This window comes from Mirounga leonina, unplaced genomic scaffold, assembly GCF_011800145.1.
Source record: "Mirounga leonina isolate KUSES-001 unplaced genomic scaffold, KU_Mleo_1.0 Mir_114, whole genome shotgun sequence".
Taxonomy (NCBI): domain Eukaryota; kingdom Metazoa; phylum Chordata; class Mammalia; order Carnivora; family Phocidae; genus Mirounga; species Mirounga leonina.
Genome location: NW_023270265.1, coordinates 24,711,256 through 24,727,674, shown reverse-complemented (window position 1 = coordinate 24,727,674; position 16,419 = coordinate 24,711,256). Strand labels below are relative to the sequence as shown.

The window sequence follows — 16,419 nt, the reverse complement described above, 5'->3', positions numbered from 1 at the left end:
TTTATAATGGAGGGACTTTACAGATGAGGATGTATGGGGACTCAGGGTCTCACCAAATTAACTCATGTTGGCTTAGTTAAGAGATGGTCATATGGATCTTTTTTAAGGCTGAAAAATACTATTCATGATCAATGGCCTTATGTCAGGTTGGGATAAGGTATCTGGTGAGTGACTGAGAATCAGCGATAATTCAGGTCTTATCTCACATCTCCAGAGCCATTGAAAGTGAGAGTAAATTGGTAAGTTAATGAAATCTGTAAAGACACTCAGTGAACCTCCAGGGAGCCTCTCTCAAGCTGGAGAAACTCCACCCCAGAAGATAAGAAGTCATGCAAAAGAGCCTCAAAGTTCATTCACTTGTTCAAAAATATTTCATCCCTACTCCAGGCTGAGTACCTCGTTAGGCACTGAGGATTTAGGGATGAAAGACATGATCCCTTTCCTCACCAAGCTCACAGCCCAGTGAGGGGGAGAGTGAGTAAGTCACTACAATTCAGTGAGGTAGTCATATATAAGTTTGGGATACAAGAGAGTCCAGAGTTGGGGCTTCTAGCCCAGCCCAGGGATCAGAAAAGTTTCCCCAGTGGGAACAACACCTGAGCAGGTTCTGCAAGGACCCAGTGTGGTTAGTCTGACAGGGGAAGAGAGTTGGTTGTGTTCTAAGAGGAAGGAGCACCACCGAAGTGGAACTGCAGGTCGTTTACTTTGGTCCTGTGGGGCAAAGGGGCAGCCCTGTTAAAGGACCAGGGCTCCTTTGTGATGTCGGCTCATGTCACGGTCCTCCCACATTATAGTAATTGTGCTTTTAAAATCTCTTGCTTGAGGGGCACCTCGGTGGCTCAGTCAGTTAAGCACCTGCCTCTTGGTTTCAAGCGCAGGTTACGATCTCAGGGTCGTGAGATCGAGAGCCCTGCCCTGCATCAGGCTCCATGCTCATTGGGGAGTCTGCTTGTCCCTCTCCTCCTCCTGCCCCTGCTTTCTCTCTCAAATAAATAAATAAAATCTTTCAAATCTCTTGCTTGAAAAAAGCACACGATGCCCCCCCCTTCCCGAAAAATCTGTTAGGAATTTTATAACACTTTTAAATGAACTTGTGTCTTGTTAATCCCAACAATGTCTACTGGTACTTACATTTGAAAAATATTTACTATACTTTTAAATGAACTTGCATACTTCATTCCCAACAGTATCTACTTACATTGTCACTTAAAAAATATTCATTTCATTTATGTGCAAGACTTAACTAGCTTTTCATTGTGAAACAATCTTTGTTAATGCATATATTGATGATGACCTGACAAGAACGGCCAGTTCAGCCCATGCCTGCCCCCAGAGGCCAGTGAGCCAGTTAGCGCTGGAGTCAGGGGCACTGGCAGGCCCCAGGCCTGGAGAGCTGGCCAGAGCGGGGCTTCACTGTCCACGTGAAAGTGGAGGGCATGGGGAGATGCTGAAGAGCTTAAAGCAGTGACAGCAATTGGTTGCTCCGTCAGCAATGTGGCAAGCAGCAGGAGGAAGGCAAGGCAGGGGGTGAAGAGATCGGTTACATGGCAAGCTCTGAACTAAAATAGTAGCAGTGAATGGAGAGAAAGAAGCAGATATGAAAAATATTAAAAGGTAGAATCGATTGGACTTAGTGACCCCCGACGTGGGAATTGGGGGCAAAGCCCCAGATGACCAGCTTTCTGGCTTAGGTCATTGGATAGATGGTGGTACCAACACAAAAAAGGCAGAGAAAAGGACAGGGTTTGAGAAGACGATTTTGACTTGGAACATAGTGACTCTGTGGTTCCTATGGGACAGCCAAGTGGAGATAACATTAGTTAGAAGAAGGATCTAGGCTAGGTTTGGGGAGTATTGACATGGATAGCAATCAAAGTCTTGGGTGTGGGTAATAGCACTCAGCAGGAGTACGGAGTGTGGGAGAAGAGGTTCAAAGACAAAGCGCCAAGAACCCCACCATCTGAGAGGCAGGTAGAAGTGAACATCCCCCTCAAGAGGCAACCACATGCATAAATGAAGGAGAAGGAGAGTGGGGGCAAGAGAGAGACAGTGAAAGACAGAGGTACCATGAAAGCCAAGGGAAGAGAGGGCTTTAAGAAGGAGCCATTAAACTTGTCAGTCCCGAGAGCAGTCAAGTACAAGGACCAGTAAGTTTACCCGTAGCTTCGGTGAAAAGAATAACAAAACACCATCCCCTACTTACGGGACTCGTTATACTGTTAGAGGGCCTCATACTTTGTACTTCACGTCTCTGGCCCTGCAGCCTATAGCAATTGCACAGATGAAAAAGCCTCCGGAAGTGGGGTGACTGTCTAGTGAGACAGTGACTGGGCTCCTGGAATTAGAGATCAGTCCAGAATCTCAACCATGCTCACTGGTTCCATCCACACTTGGGTTAGCTTTTTACAAATAACCAAAAAGGAAATCAGAATGGGCCCTGTTCCAGAATAACAATATAGATATCAACTGAGGATTCGTTGGAAAGATTAATTAGTATCATTGAACTTGTATTTGAGGGTGCGTATGTCTGGTTGTTGGATATTCACACCACCTGAAACAAAATAATGAAAGTACACTGTGAAGACCTGTTCTGGTTTTTTTTTTTGCAACTGGACCCCTTCTCCTCATGCCACCTCCCATTCCAGGGAGTAGGCTCTCTTCACCAGAGATAGTCATTTAAATTTGGAGCAAAAGCTCCTTGCAGATTTGATGAGGTCAACACTTACCAGATCTCAGTTCTCCTACTTCTGCATTTTTCCAGAGGCAGGTCTAACTCTCCATACAGGAGTCCCCTGCTCACTCATTCCTCAATCACACCAATAAAGGAGGGCGGCTGCCCCTCTGGCCTGTGAGATCTGGACCAGACCCAAACTTATCCATGTGGGATGAGGCCTGGACCTGCCTCTGCCTTGTCCTCTGCTGGGAATAATTCACAACACACTTATCTCAGGGAATTCACTGCTCTGTTGGGCGTAGGTCTGATTATCTCTCTAAACCTGTCTATCATTCATAGCACAGAAGTAACATGAAACAAATACCTCTATCAGTTTCTAACATTTCATTCTCTTTACAGCTCAGATAATATCACTGCACTGTTATCACACTGGAGGTTGGGCAAGACCCCAAAACTATGCAACGTTGATTTTCTGAGGGTGACTCACAGCCTTATTTCCAGCTGGTGGTCTGGCTCTGGCCTTTTCTTCTGACCCAGAAAACTGAGCTTCAATCTGGATACATGGCTGTACAAGTCATTCCAGGTCCGGAACAGCTGGGAAGTTCTTTGGATTCTGTACCACAGGCCAAGGATGGCTGATGAGCTACTTCCCTTTCTCCTAAGTGTATCTGTATGTGGCCCTCTTCTCAGGATTGAAGACGGCTGGTACACAGGAAGAAGAAAAGCAAACAGAATGGGTGAATTGGAATTTAAAAAATGCCTACTTTATCACCTACTCCATTGTGTTCCTGAAACAGAAACATCTGTTAAATATTAAATATGTGGGGCCCTTGGGTGGCTTAGTCAGTTGAGCATCCAACTCTTGATCATGATCTCAGAGTCATGAGATCGAGCCCCGCATTGGGCTCCACGCTGGGTGTGGAGCCCACATAAGAGTCTCTCTCTCCCTCTCCCTCTGCCCCTCCCCCACCGCTTGCACACTCTCTCTCTCCTTAAAAAAAAAAAAACAAAAGATTTGAAAACTCCATTCTCAGAAAAAGGAGAGTCATTAAGTGTCTCTCTCCTCCTTCAGAACAAGCCTAGACAAGTAACATGATGTTAATTCTCTAATCTCTCAAATAAAAGAGATCTTTTAAATAGAAGACTTCTGAAATCATCTTAAGCCTGTGCATCACTCTACAGAAAACAATTATTTAGGTATAAAGTCAAACTGAACTGCCATTATGATTTAAAAAAATAGGGGCGCCTGGGTGGCTTAGTCGTTAAGCGTCTGCCTTTGGCTCGGGTCATGATCCCAGGGTCCTGGGATCGAGCCCTGCATTGGGCTCCCTGCTCAGCGGGAAGACTGCTTCTCCCTCTCCCACTCCCCCTGCTTGTGTTGCCTCTCTCGCTGTGTCTCTCTCTGTCAAATAAATAAATAAATAAAAACCTTTTAAAAAATAAAATAAAAAAATAAAAAAATAGGTGTAATACACTTTTCAGCTTCTGTATCACAGACTTTCACTTGTCTAAATGATGTGTCTCTGGAACTAGACAACCTGTGTTTAAATCCTGGCTCCCAGACCTACAAGCTGGATGACCTTGGACCAGTCACTTAGCGACTCTAGGTAAAAGCGGATAATGGCAATTTCTTTCTTAGAGCATTGCTGGAGTATTAAAGAGTTTTTAAAAGTAAAACGTGGGGGTGAGAGCTTGGGCATAGCAAGCGTCAGAAAGGGATCGCTGGGCCGGTATCAGACAGGCTGGCAGGCAATCCGGGGCTGCCCAGGCTTTGCTGTGATAATGCAATAACAAGTCCCACGCTATTTGTCTTCACTGTAGGTCAGTGCAGCTGAACGGCCAGCCCTTAGTGATGGTGGATGATGGGACCCTCCCTGAACTGAAGCCCCGCCCCCTGCGGGCCGGCCGGACATTGGTCATCCCTCCAGTCACCATGGGCTTTTATGTGGTCAAGAATGTCAACGCTTTGGCCTGTCGCTACCGATAAACCACCCTCACACCCACAAGTCACCAGCAGGCCTGCTGGACTGCTTTTCACTCTCCTGCCCTAATAGTATCCTGATTTTTCAGACATCTTCTTAGCAACAAACCAGTCTCTGCTGCCCCATCCTGCTGGAATCAGCACAGACTTGCTCTCCAAAGAGACAAATGCCATAGCATGAGCTTCACCTAGGTAGGCCACATCCAGCCCAAAGGAAAATGTAGACATCACGTGTAGCTATATAAGGATGAAGGTATGTCTGTAGAGCTGTCTGTATCCCTGTGCACGCACCATGAAAAGAAGCTGGTGGCGCACTCCCAAGACAGATGAAAGAGCTCTCCATGATCCGGGTCACGGAGCAATGTCACCATGGACCTTAACCTGTGACCGCTGCCCTCGGCACAGGATGAGGAAGGAAACCACCAGGTGGGCCTTCAGGAGCCCAGGCCTCTTCTAACTCCTCTCCTTGTCCATTCCCCGCTGTTGCCCCGGGTTTCCTATCACCTCTCTTCTCCCTGGGGAGCAAGTGAGTGGGTCAGCACCGGCCCGCTGGGTGAGCTGTTTATGTCGTTTCCCAGCTGATGTATGAGTGTGTGCGTCTGGGTTTCTGACAGTGGCATCGATCACCGGCTATTCCTCTGGGAAACGGGGGCTTCCAAGTAAAATTGCAATCATACTCAGATTTTGTAAGAGGGTTCTATTCCTCTGTGAATCCAGAGTCCCCCTGGGTTGAAATGGGAGTCAGGTAACAATATTCATGGAGTGGAGAACAATGTATTAGGCACCACAAAAAGTAATCATCATCCGTCATGTGGCTGGGAGGGAGAGAGTTTCAGCACAAAGAGAAAGCACACTGAGCCACCGAACGCAGACACACACACACACACACACCCACACACACACCCACCCACCCACCCACCCAACTGAATAAGCAAATAATTAGACCTGCGTCAAATCTGAAGGAATCTTAAGGGCTTGTAGGTCAAGCCCTTAATGGTTTATCTGACCAAAACCATTAAAAAAAGGTGTAAATCCACACCATCAGTGTAAGACACAACTGAAGCTCACCGTTCCGCTTCCTCCCGGGGAGCTGGGTGCCTCAAATGCCATTTACTAGGCAGAAATCTAATCCAGTCCTGAGAGTCGACCAGGTCCACGCTCTCCCAGGCCAGCCAGTGTGAGCCCAGAACAAAGCCTTCCGAGCACTCCCTGAGGGGAGGGGGAATCTGGAAACTGAGGTCTGATGGGGGAACTGTGGGGTGGTGGGTGGGAAGCCCCTGAGCCGGGCAGGGAGAAGTGGACTGATTTAAAGGTCATGATCAACCCGTAGGATTCAAGGGGCAAGATGCAAATAAGCTGCCACTGAAATAACTTTCCTGTGGGTTTGATTTTCTTTCTCAGGATAAAGGACACGAATGGCAGGGGCTAAGGACAGGGCCGGGTCTGAGGTGAGACACCGGAGGAAGATGAGACAAGGGAGGAAGTCTGGGAGACTCAGCATGGAGAAAAGGGAACGGGGAATTGGGGAGAGGGAAGCCAACAGGCTCGCTCTATGCTTGAGTAAGAGAGTGGACTCGGTTTTGCCGTGTTGGTCAGCGGGTCTGGAGGCGTGTGCTACGGCCAGCAAAAAGTGGGGGGGGGGGGGCATTAGGAATGGGCGGGACCTGGTCAGTGGGCACGCTCAGCCTGGAGGCGGATGGAGAGAGGGCCGCGGACTCCGGCACCGCCACGTTCAAGGCTACCCAGGCGGCTTCCTTGGGAGGCCGACATCTCCTGCTGAAGCCTCAGCTCTGTGAGGGGAGGAGCGAGAAGTGCCCAGACTGGGGTAGAAAGCAGGGAAAGAAGTGGCAGAGGACAGCCCAAGTGAGGGAGAGAGAGGAAAAGAGAGACAAGTTGTCTCCCCAAACTTTAAAAAATGTGTGCAGATAGCAAAATCTCTCGAGACAGGTGTAGGCAGAGCTGCAGGCCCCGGATGAGAACACAAGTAAGCAGCGGTCCCCGCGGGCCTGGCCCTGGCCAGTTTGCTTCGGGTAGGTAGCCCCATGAAGGAGTCACTGGTTTTATCCCTGCCTTCCTGTGAGGCGTGGAGAGCGTTCATAGCTTGCCCAGGGCAACCCAGGGCAGTGGGTGGCTGAACACAGAATAATCCAGTGCCTGTTCCTTTAACCACCAAGCCCAGTGGTTGCCCACTTCACAGCCTCACCCCCTTACCTGCTACTTCAGTGTGGCCAAACCTTCAGAGCTCAAGTCAAGCACACTTTCTGTAAATAAGTGTTGATTCTTCACTAAGCTTCCAAGCCTGCAGAAGATGGGCCATTTCTGCTTCTTTTATCTCTCTGTGTATTAAATGCTCCCAAGAGGTTTGAGTTTTGTTTTTTGGTTTTTTTAGTTAATAAAAAGGGAAGAGGGAATCACTGAAATTTATCTTTGGGGTCCTGCACTTCTAACTTTGCAACTGTCTCATGGAAGAAGTATTTGCATTATTCAAAGGATACTGAGAAACTCATGATAACATCACATTCTTTAGGAATTTCAGTACAGGGCATCTGTCCCAGCTTTTCCATTTTGGGATGGGGGATAATTACTAAATCAGTAGGGATCACTTCCTATAAGGGATTCCCCTATCACACTCCCTGCAAAAGACAGCCTGTGGCAAAACTCAGTCTCACAACGGGCACAGGCTGGGCCCCGGGACAAAAGAGTTCATCCACCAGCTTCCCACATCAGATTTTTCCTCCTAAGACAAGACATGGCCGAGATCATCTAAGACTTTAGAGCCACTTTACTTTAAACTGAAGAATGGGCTTGCAGAAATGCTTATTTGAAAGCATAATAAGGTATAATGAGAAGTCTGTGCCTTTTGTTGAGACGATTTTCTGTTCTTCCTGCCTCTAGGAATGATTTTCTTTCTCTTTCCTTATCACAAAGGCTCAGAACAAATTCTCATTGTTACTTGAAGAAAAAGTCTCAATTCTTCTAGTGCCCTGAAAAAGCTGCAACTGTGGGATATTAGCTTATCTCCGGGTGGAGAAAAGCTTGAAAATTCCAGAACTGGGCTACAATGAGACTAAGGCCTGGGACGCCCAGAACTACAATTCCCCATTGCCCACTCACCCTGGTAGCCCCATCCCCTCCCCAGCAGTTGGGCAGTCCCCAGGCAGATGGGCCCAAGCCTGCACCCTCCCAAATGGCAGAGGTTATTGGTGGATTCTATGTGAAAGGCCTGCGCTGGCCCTGAGCACCAGGAGCTGCTGAGGCCTCCTGAGGTGGGGCGGGGAAGGACCCAGCAGGGCTGTGAACTGCTGAGCGGATGGAATGGTCCTGGCCACGCCCCATGTCGGCAGGGGTGCTCCACGCATGCACTCCAGGCCCATGTTTGGGAGGGATGCAGCTGCTGGATTTGCCTTGGAAATCCACTGAGAGTGGCTTTATTTCTGAAAACAAAAGGGCAGTGTTTGAACTCTGCAGAAGCAGAGATGAACCAGGTGGATACCTCTGGCAATAAAGTAGACTAGCGGTTCTGATGAGTCGTGAGTAGTGCTGTGACCGACCAACCTTGGCTGTAACATTTGGAATCCAGCCTCCCCTCGGGCCCACCAGTGACCCTCTTGGCCGCTCCTGCCCTGTATTCTTCTGTAGAATAATTTAAAGGACCATTCCTACCACCACCACCCACCACAGGTGATGATTCTTGATATTTCCAAGTCCCAGAGAGCCAGGCGGGACCCAAGCATGCACCGCTTCTGACAACACTGCTCCACCTGTCCCACCACTAAGAGATTTGGAAGTTTCTCTTTGTCTTCCAGACTAAATAATAAATCCATTAACAATTGCCGGAGGGGTGGTATTTTGCAAAGATCACTCTAAAACAAGAAAGCCAAAATACAAGAAACCAACTGCTTTGACACCCACTTCCTTCCAAACCCCAGAGCAGCCCCCCGGGGAGCCCTGGAAGCATTCAGGAGTAGTTGACCAAGTTCCAAATGACTGGCTCATGAATAAATCCCACTGTCCTATACACCCAGCAGAGAAAAGGGGGCCCTTCTTTACAGCCCACAGCATGAACTTTACTCTTAATTATTATTCATGAAAATATCCTAGGATCCTTTTTCAGTTGTAAATGTTATGTAATAAATTATATTTTTGGAAGAAGCAAAAAGAAACCTAAGCTTTATTCATCTGGAAGTTGGCAAAATGAGTACAGGAACACCTCCCAGGGAAAGTCTCTTCTCTGCAGGGGATTTGAACAGGTGTTAATATTTGCTTCCAAAATCAGATTATATTAAGGTTTATATGAGCTTGGCGATTGCAGAGAGTTAGGGCCCATGAGGTAGTTTATATTTTGAGGTAACATTCTGTAAGTAATAAAATGTGAATACTCTAACTTTCTGTTCTCAGGGTGTTCTGGGGGCAAGGGGGTCACTGTTGTCCACACTACACTTTGACCCAATGAACTAACACGTGGTGGGGCCTCGTGTTGATCTCGTGATGTGCTGCCCTCTCCCTCTTTCCTCTTCCCCACAAGCTTGGCCTCCAGTACTCTAAGTGGAAATTAAATGTTATTGTTCAAGTTAGATGCCATTGACTATGTTAAAGTAACTGTTAACTGCAATAACAGATAAACCCCAGAATCTCAATGGCCTAATGTAATGGACGTTTTTTTTGCTAACAGGTCATGCAAAGTTCAGTTGGTGGTAGTGGGGTGAGCAGTGGTTCCATTCCCTGTAGCCCTTCAGGGACCCAGACTGGTAGGCGATCTGCCATTTCAGCATTTGGCCTCCAAGGTTGCCAGCATCCACATGCAGCCGGCAGACAAGGAGAGAGTGAGTGTGCAGAACCATATGTGGTAGTTTAGGGGCCTCACCTAGAATTGGCATGAATTCCTTCCACTCAGTTCCACTGGCCATAAGTCAGTCACATGGTCCCATCTAGATGCAGGGGTTTCAGAAATGAAGTTCGTGGCTGGACAGTCACTTCTCAACAATTATATTTCATTACTATAAATGGAATGTCTTTGATCCCCCCCCAAATTCTTATGTTGAAACCTAACCCTATATGTGGATTCCCAATTTGATAGTATTTGGAGGTGGGGCCTTTGGGAGTGATGAGATCGTGAGGGCAGAGCACGATCCCTTCATGAATGGGATTATGAAAGAGCCTGCAGAGGGCTCCTTGGCCTCTTCCTCCATGTGAGGACACATCCAAAGGTTCTTATGAACAAGAAAGTGGGCTCTCATCAGACACTGAAGCTGCTGGAACCACGATCTTGGACTTCTCAGCCGCCAGAACTGTGAGGAATAAATTTCTGTTGTTTATAAGCTATTCTGTCTATGGCATTTTTATTATAGCAGCCTGAACAGACTAAGACATTCATGAAAAAGGAGCACAAAACTTTGATGGACAGCTAGGAGACCAGAAAATGTATCAATGATATTAGGTCTCTCTAGTTAATTTCACATCAAGTGAGTATTACAAACAGACCATATGTGGTAATATCTAAATTCAAAGGATTTTTTTTACTTACTTCAGAATGACCTAAAGGAGCTTTCTTCTGCCTCTTTCCTTTCCTTAAGTCCCACCACTCCTGGTACTTGGCTGAATTTTAGCAGAAAACAGTCTTTGTGTTGTTCCACTGCTATCCAGTTAGGATGCATCTAGTACTGGACACTGTGTCTCTACCAGACACATCAGAAATCTAATTTAAAACCTCAAATAGCAAAGTGGCTTAAGGGATCACTAGAGAATCCTAGAGGCCATGGTTACATGGGTACCCGTACCTGGAGATAACACTATTTTGCTAGTTGAATCCACCCGAAGGGAGCAGAAAACTATACTTTCAGGGAATTGAAGGAGGCTGCTCTGTCCAGAGACCTTGATTCTTGTCCTGACTCTCCATCCACTTTTGATGCTAAACAAGTCACTGAGCCTCTCTGGAGCTCAGAGTCCTCATCTGTAAAACGAGGGCTTCAGAATAAGTGAGCTCTAGGGTCACCTGAATCTCCCCACTGTCTGAGCCTGTGTCAGATGGTTCATAAATACACACACACACACATACATACAGACTTAGATATACCTTTTTGATAGGTTTCAAACTTAGCCTTAAATTTTTTGTCACTGTTTCTACATAAATGCAACTTGCCTTTCAGGATGCATGCACATGAAATTTAACACAGACAACACAAATTTGACGATTTTTGTTTCTAGAGGTAAGGTCATGATTTTTCTTTGAGTCAATGACTTGACTCCTTCCATCCAAATTTCTTCCAAGCAGCGATTTAGTGCAAATTTAATATAAATGAAGCATGCCCCAAAGTATACTCACCTTGTTATTAGGTTTTTAAAAGAAAAAAAAAGTGGACCTCACTTTTGAGAAATTAAATTGAACTTTGAGACTTGTACATGGGATTGCTACAGCAGCATCTGAAATGTAACACAGTAGAATTTTATCATGTGTACACATGATATCCTGGAAGTCAACTATTTATAGGTGGGCTGGGCAGTGGAGGGGTGAGGAAATTGGAGGGGCAATGAAAGGAAAGATGGGGGGCGGAAAGCAAAAAGAATGAGTAATCAAAATAATGCTAAGGGAGATGCAGGAAAGAATGAAGAGCAACATAAATGGTAAATACATGGGAAAATCTAAATAAATATAAAACAATAATAATAATGTCTCATAGAGAGAATTAAAAATGCATTACAGTAGCACACATTTTAAAAGCAGACAAATAGAAAGTATTCTAACATCCTTCCATTTTCAAGGAAGAGGTAAAATACCAATTTATATTAAACTTTGATAAGTCAAGGATGCATGTTTTAGTCTCTAGGGTAACCACTAAAAGAATATTAAAAGAGTGTATTATTTCTGAGTGAATGGGGGCAGGGGGGAGAGTGGAATCAAAATAAAAAATAATTGATCTAAAAGAAAGCAAGCAAGAAAAGAAAGATAACAAAGAACAGGTGGGACGAATAGAAAGAGAATATTAAGTTGATTGATTTGAACACAAATTTATTTGTAATGTTATAAAATGTAAATAGGATACTCCAATTAAAAGACAAAGATTATCGGATGACATAAAAAGACACAAAGACCAACTAAATGCCATTTAAAAAGAAACATCTAAAATAAAAGGTAAGGGTGCCTGGGTGATAGACATTGGGGAAGGTATGTGCTATGGTGAGCGCTGTGAATTGTGTGAGACTGATGAATCACAGACCTGTACCTCTGAAACAAATAATACATTATATGTTAAAAAAAAAAAAAAAAAAAAGAAGAAGATAGCAGGAGGGGAAGGATGAAGGGGGGGAAATTGGAGGGGGAGACGAACCATGAGAGACTATGGACTCTGAAAAACAAACTGAGGGTTCTAGAGGGGAGGGGGGTAGGGGGATGGGTTAGCCTGGTGATGGGTATTAAAGAGGGCACGTATTGAATGGAGCACTGGGTGTTATACGCAAACAAACATGGAACACTACATCAAAAACTAATGATGTAATGTATGGTGATTAACATAACGTAATAATAAAAAAATAAAATAAAAGGTAAAAGGGTTAAAAAAAGATATGCCATGCAACAAAAGGTAATGTTGATATAAGACAATAAATACTTTTGTAAAACAAAAAGCACTGTTAATAATGGAGAGGGACGTTTCATAAAGAATTTTTAACAGTAAAAATTCTAAATTTGCATGCACCAAATGACAAACCCTATCTTTAAAGCAAAGCCTCACAGAAATAAAAGGGGAAAAGACAAATTCACAATCGTAATAGGAGATTCTAAACACATTTCTATCAGAAAATGAGAGAAAAGGCAGACCAAATCAGAGAGAATAGAAAATTTAGATAATACAATTAACAAATTTCACCTAAATGAAATTTGGTGCATAAATTCTAAAATGACATTTAATCAAATATATATATGCACATATATGTATTTTGTGTACATATATAAAGCAGAAAACTATGACGCACAGTCAGTAATAATGTTATGTCGAGCTATACTGGAGCCTGAGGCCAAAAGAAAAATCAGAAATACTGATTGTGCTTATATTTAAAACTTTGACATTTTGTTCATCATGGATTTTTGCATTAGTTTTGACTTTTAAAAACACTAATTAAAGTAGCATTAAATTGATTACCAAGTTTTTTGACATCCCTTTAAATTCTGCAATCAAGGCGAGTATCTCATTCTCCCCACCCAAGTCCTGGTCCTGAAGCCAATAAAGGAGATAAAATGGAATTATAAAAGTACTCAATGAATGTTTTTAAAGGCATAAAAAGAGGGGGAAAAAAGGAACAAAGATGGGACAAATGCAAAACAAATAGCAAGATAATGACTGATAGACTTTAAACCATAGTAATAATCACATTACACGTGAGTCGTTCTTCACACACAATCACAATTCCATCTGGCAGAGACTGTCAGTCTGAACAAAAAAATCAGACCCAACTATATGCTGCCTACAAAAAAATGTGTTTTACATTGGAAGACACAAGTAGGTTAAGAGTAAAGGAGGGAAGATTACATGTGCAGAAGAGGTAAAATGTCTCCTCTACCCTCTCTGGATTTCCAGCTGAGGCTGCTGTAAAGCAGAGTCGTAGGAGAAAAGCGCAGAGATTTTTATTTAATAATTTTTAACATGTCCAGGGGAGCTCCCCCAAGAACGAAGATCCGAAGAACTGGCCAGGCCTAAGTGCTTATATACTAGGTTGAAGAAAGAGTGGCAAAGGTGGAAAAGTAACTAAACCGTACGCAGAGACTACAGAAAGGAGTTATTTTAACCCAGTCTATTTGTACAGATTTCTCTCTGCCTAGACTCCCTTTCTCTGATGAGAAGAAAGTTCCTTTCCTCCTGGAAAGGGGAGGGCATCTTTCCCATGGGAGTTTCATCTCCTGCTCGCAGAAAGAAAAGGGAAGGTCAGCATGCCCTTCTTGCACCTGTTGTGTTTCAAGTGCCTTTAGCTCACAATAATCAAGATACCAAAGTGGCATATTTTGGGGTTGCATGTCCTGACCTCTTCCACATGCCATGTGAACTAATCAAAATAAAGCTGTAGTGGTTACATTGTTCTCAAACAAAGTAGATTTAGTGCAATGAATAGGGTCAAAGATTAAGAGGTAATTTTATAATGATATAGGTGCTAATTCATTAAGAGAACGTTAACAATCATAATGTATATGCATCAAATACCAGAGCTTCAAAAGATATGAAGCAAAACCTGGCAGAACCATGAGGAGAACTAGACAAAATCAAAATTATAGTTAGAGAATTCAATATCACTATCTCAATATTTGACAGAATAAGTACACAGAAAATCATTAAGGAGAGAGAAGACTTAAATGTAGCTATCAACCAACTTGGCTTAATTGACATTTGTAGATCACTCAACCCAACAAAAAATATACATAGATTATTTTCAAGTACACCTGGAACTTTCACCAAGATTGATCGTATCCTAGGCCATCAATAAATTTAAAAGGACTCAAGTCATACAAAGCATATTCTCTGGCCAAATGGAATTGAAATAGACACCAATTACAGAAAGATATCTGGAAAACCATCAAATAGCTGGAAACTAATACCACACTTCCAAATAATCCACAGGCCAAAAAAGTAATCAAAGGAAAAATTAGAAAGCATTTTGAACTCACTGAAAATGAAAATACAACATATCAAAAGTTGTGGATGCTGATAAAACAGTACCTTGGGGGAAATTTATAGCAGCAAACTCCCTTGTTTGAGACAAAAGGTCTCAAATCAATGGGTCAGTTTCTACCCTAGGAAACTAAAAAAAAGAACAAATTAAATCCAAAGTAAACAGAAGAAAGGAAATAGTAAATAGTGTAGAAATTGGTGAAATAAAAAACAGAAAAACCAATGAAAATTGTTGAAACCAAAAGCTGTTTGAGAAAATTAATAAAATCCTTATGTGACCTGAATCCTTCTAAATTTACTGAACAGAATGGAAAAATCCAGAAATAGATCCACATATTTAGTGTCAATTTGTTTGAGACAAACGTGTCAAAGTAATTCAATGAAGAAAGGATATTTTTTCAACAAATGGTGCTAGAAAAATTGGATATCTATACACCAAAAAATGAACCTGAACATTTCTCTCACACTTTCTACAAAAATCAACTTGAAATGGATCACAGACTTAAGTGCAAAACTAACTATGAAACTGCTGGAAGAAAACAGGAGGAAATCTTTGTGACCTTGGTTTAGGCAAAGATGTTTTGGGCAGTGGCACAAAAAGCACAGAAACTTCTGTTCTTCAAAAGTCATTGTAAAGAAAATGAAAAGACAAAGCCACAGGCTGGCAAAAAAAATAAATAAATAAAAGGAAAAAAGATATCTGATAAAGAATTTGTGCCCAAATATATAAAGAAATCATATAAGTAATAACAAGAAAAAACAATCCGATTTTAAAATGGGAAAGTGATTTGAACACTATACACATGGCATATAAACACATGAAAAGAAGTTCAACGTCATTAGTCATTAGGAAAATGGAAATTCAAACCCCAGTGGGTGGGATACTACAATATACCTAGTAAAATGGCTAAAATTATAAAAGGACAATGTCAAGTGTTAAGGAGGCTACAGAGCAGTGAAAACTCTCAGTGCTGCCAGGGGTGTATAAAATAGTGCAGGCACTTTACCATACAGCCCATACCATACGGTTACTTATCATACAGCCCCTCCGTCCTACGCCTAAATATTTACCCAAGTAAAATAAAAACTTACGTTGACACAAAAGCATTACAAATGGGTATATTGGATTAAATCAAAATTGAAAACATTTGTGCCAGAAGTGATACCATTTAGAAAGCAAAAATAAACAAACAAACCAAAAAAACCCCACATAATAGGAAAAAAATTTGCAAACCATAGATCTACTAAGGGACTTGTATCCAGTATAAAGAATTTACCATTTGATAATAGAAAGACAATTTTAAAATGGGCAAAGGAATTGAATGGCCATTTCTTGAAAGAAGATATACAAATGGCCAAAATGCACATGAACAGATGCTGAACACCATTAGTCATCAGGAAAACACAAATGGAAATCAGGAGATACCACTTCACACCCACTAGGATGGCTAAATAAAAACAGACGATAACAAGTGTTGACGCAGATGTGGAGATTTGGGACCCTCCTACACTGCTGGTGGGAACTGGAAACTACTAGCAGTCAGAGAGAAGAAGGGCAGCATATCCATTTGATGGAATTTATTCAACCACTGAAATTCATGCTTATGAACAGTCTGACATAGGAGAGAAACAAGCGGAGTGAAAAATAGCAGGATGAAGAGCGCACAGCCAGACCAAGCTCAACTGTGGGCTGCAGAGAGCGATGCCCGCAGCGGGTATGTGCAGCACTTGGGGAGTTGGAAGGTGCGGACCCTAAGGTGAGCGGGGAGGGAGGGAGGGAACAGTTTGGGGGGGGGGGTAGTGATGCTCGCTTTGTCTGCAGGTGGTGGGGCCATTAATTCCTGGTCCCTGCCTTTCCCCAGGGGGTGTGCAATCTGCTGGGCCCCACCAGTCCCCACAACTCATCCTCCGCTGAGCTGCTCCCAAAGCCCCCAGGGAGCACCAAGGCACTGAGGGGCGACCTGGGAGGGGATTTACTCCCTTCCATGATCTTCATCAGCAACCCCGCACTTCAGCCACTCCAAATACACAATTTAAGAAAATCTTGAAAACACGGGTTCTAAACAAAGCCCCTCATGTGCACCCCGCCTCCCAAATGGACGGAGAACCTT

At 43.5% G+C, this 16,419-nt stretch overlaps 1 protein-coding gene across 3 annotated transcripts in view; it reads left to right on the top strand.

Annotated features, from left to right (window-relative positions):
- Positions 1-4,973, top strand: part of HPSE2 (heparanase 2 (inactive)) — a 654,573-nt gene extending 649,600 nt beyond the window's left edge. For all 3 annotated transcript variants that reach the window (XM_035026830.1, XM_035026820.1, XM_035026811.1), the window contains one exon: positions 4,496-4,973. In XM_035026830.1, the coding sequence (XP_034882721.1) occupies positions 4,496-4,661 (166 nt within the window). In that variant the 3' untranslated portion in view covers positions 4,662-4,973. The remainder of the gene's footprint in view (positions 1-4,495) is intronic.
- The last annotated feature ends 11,446 nt before the right edge of the window (positions 4,974-16,419 follow it).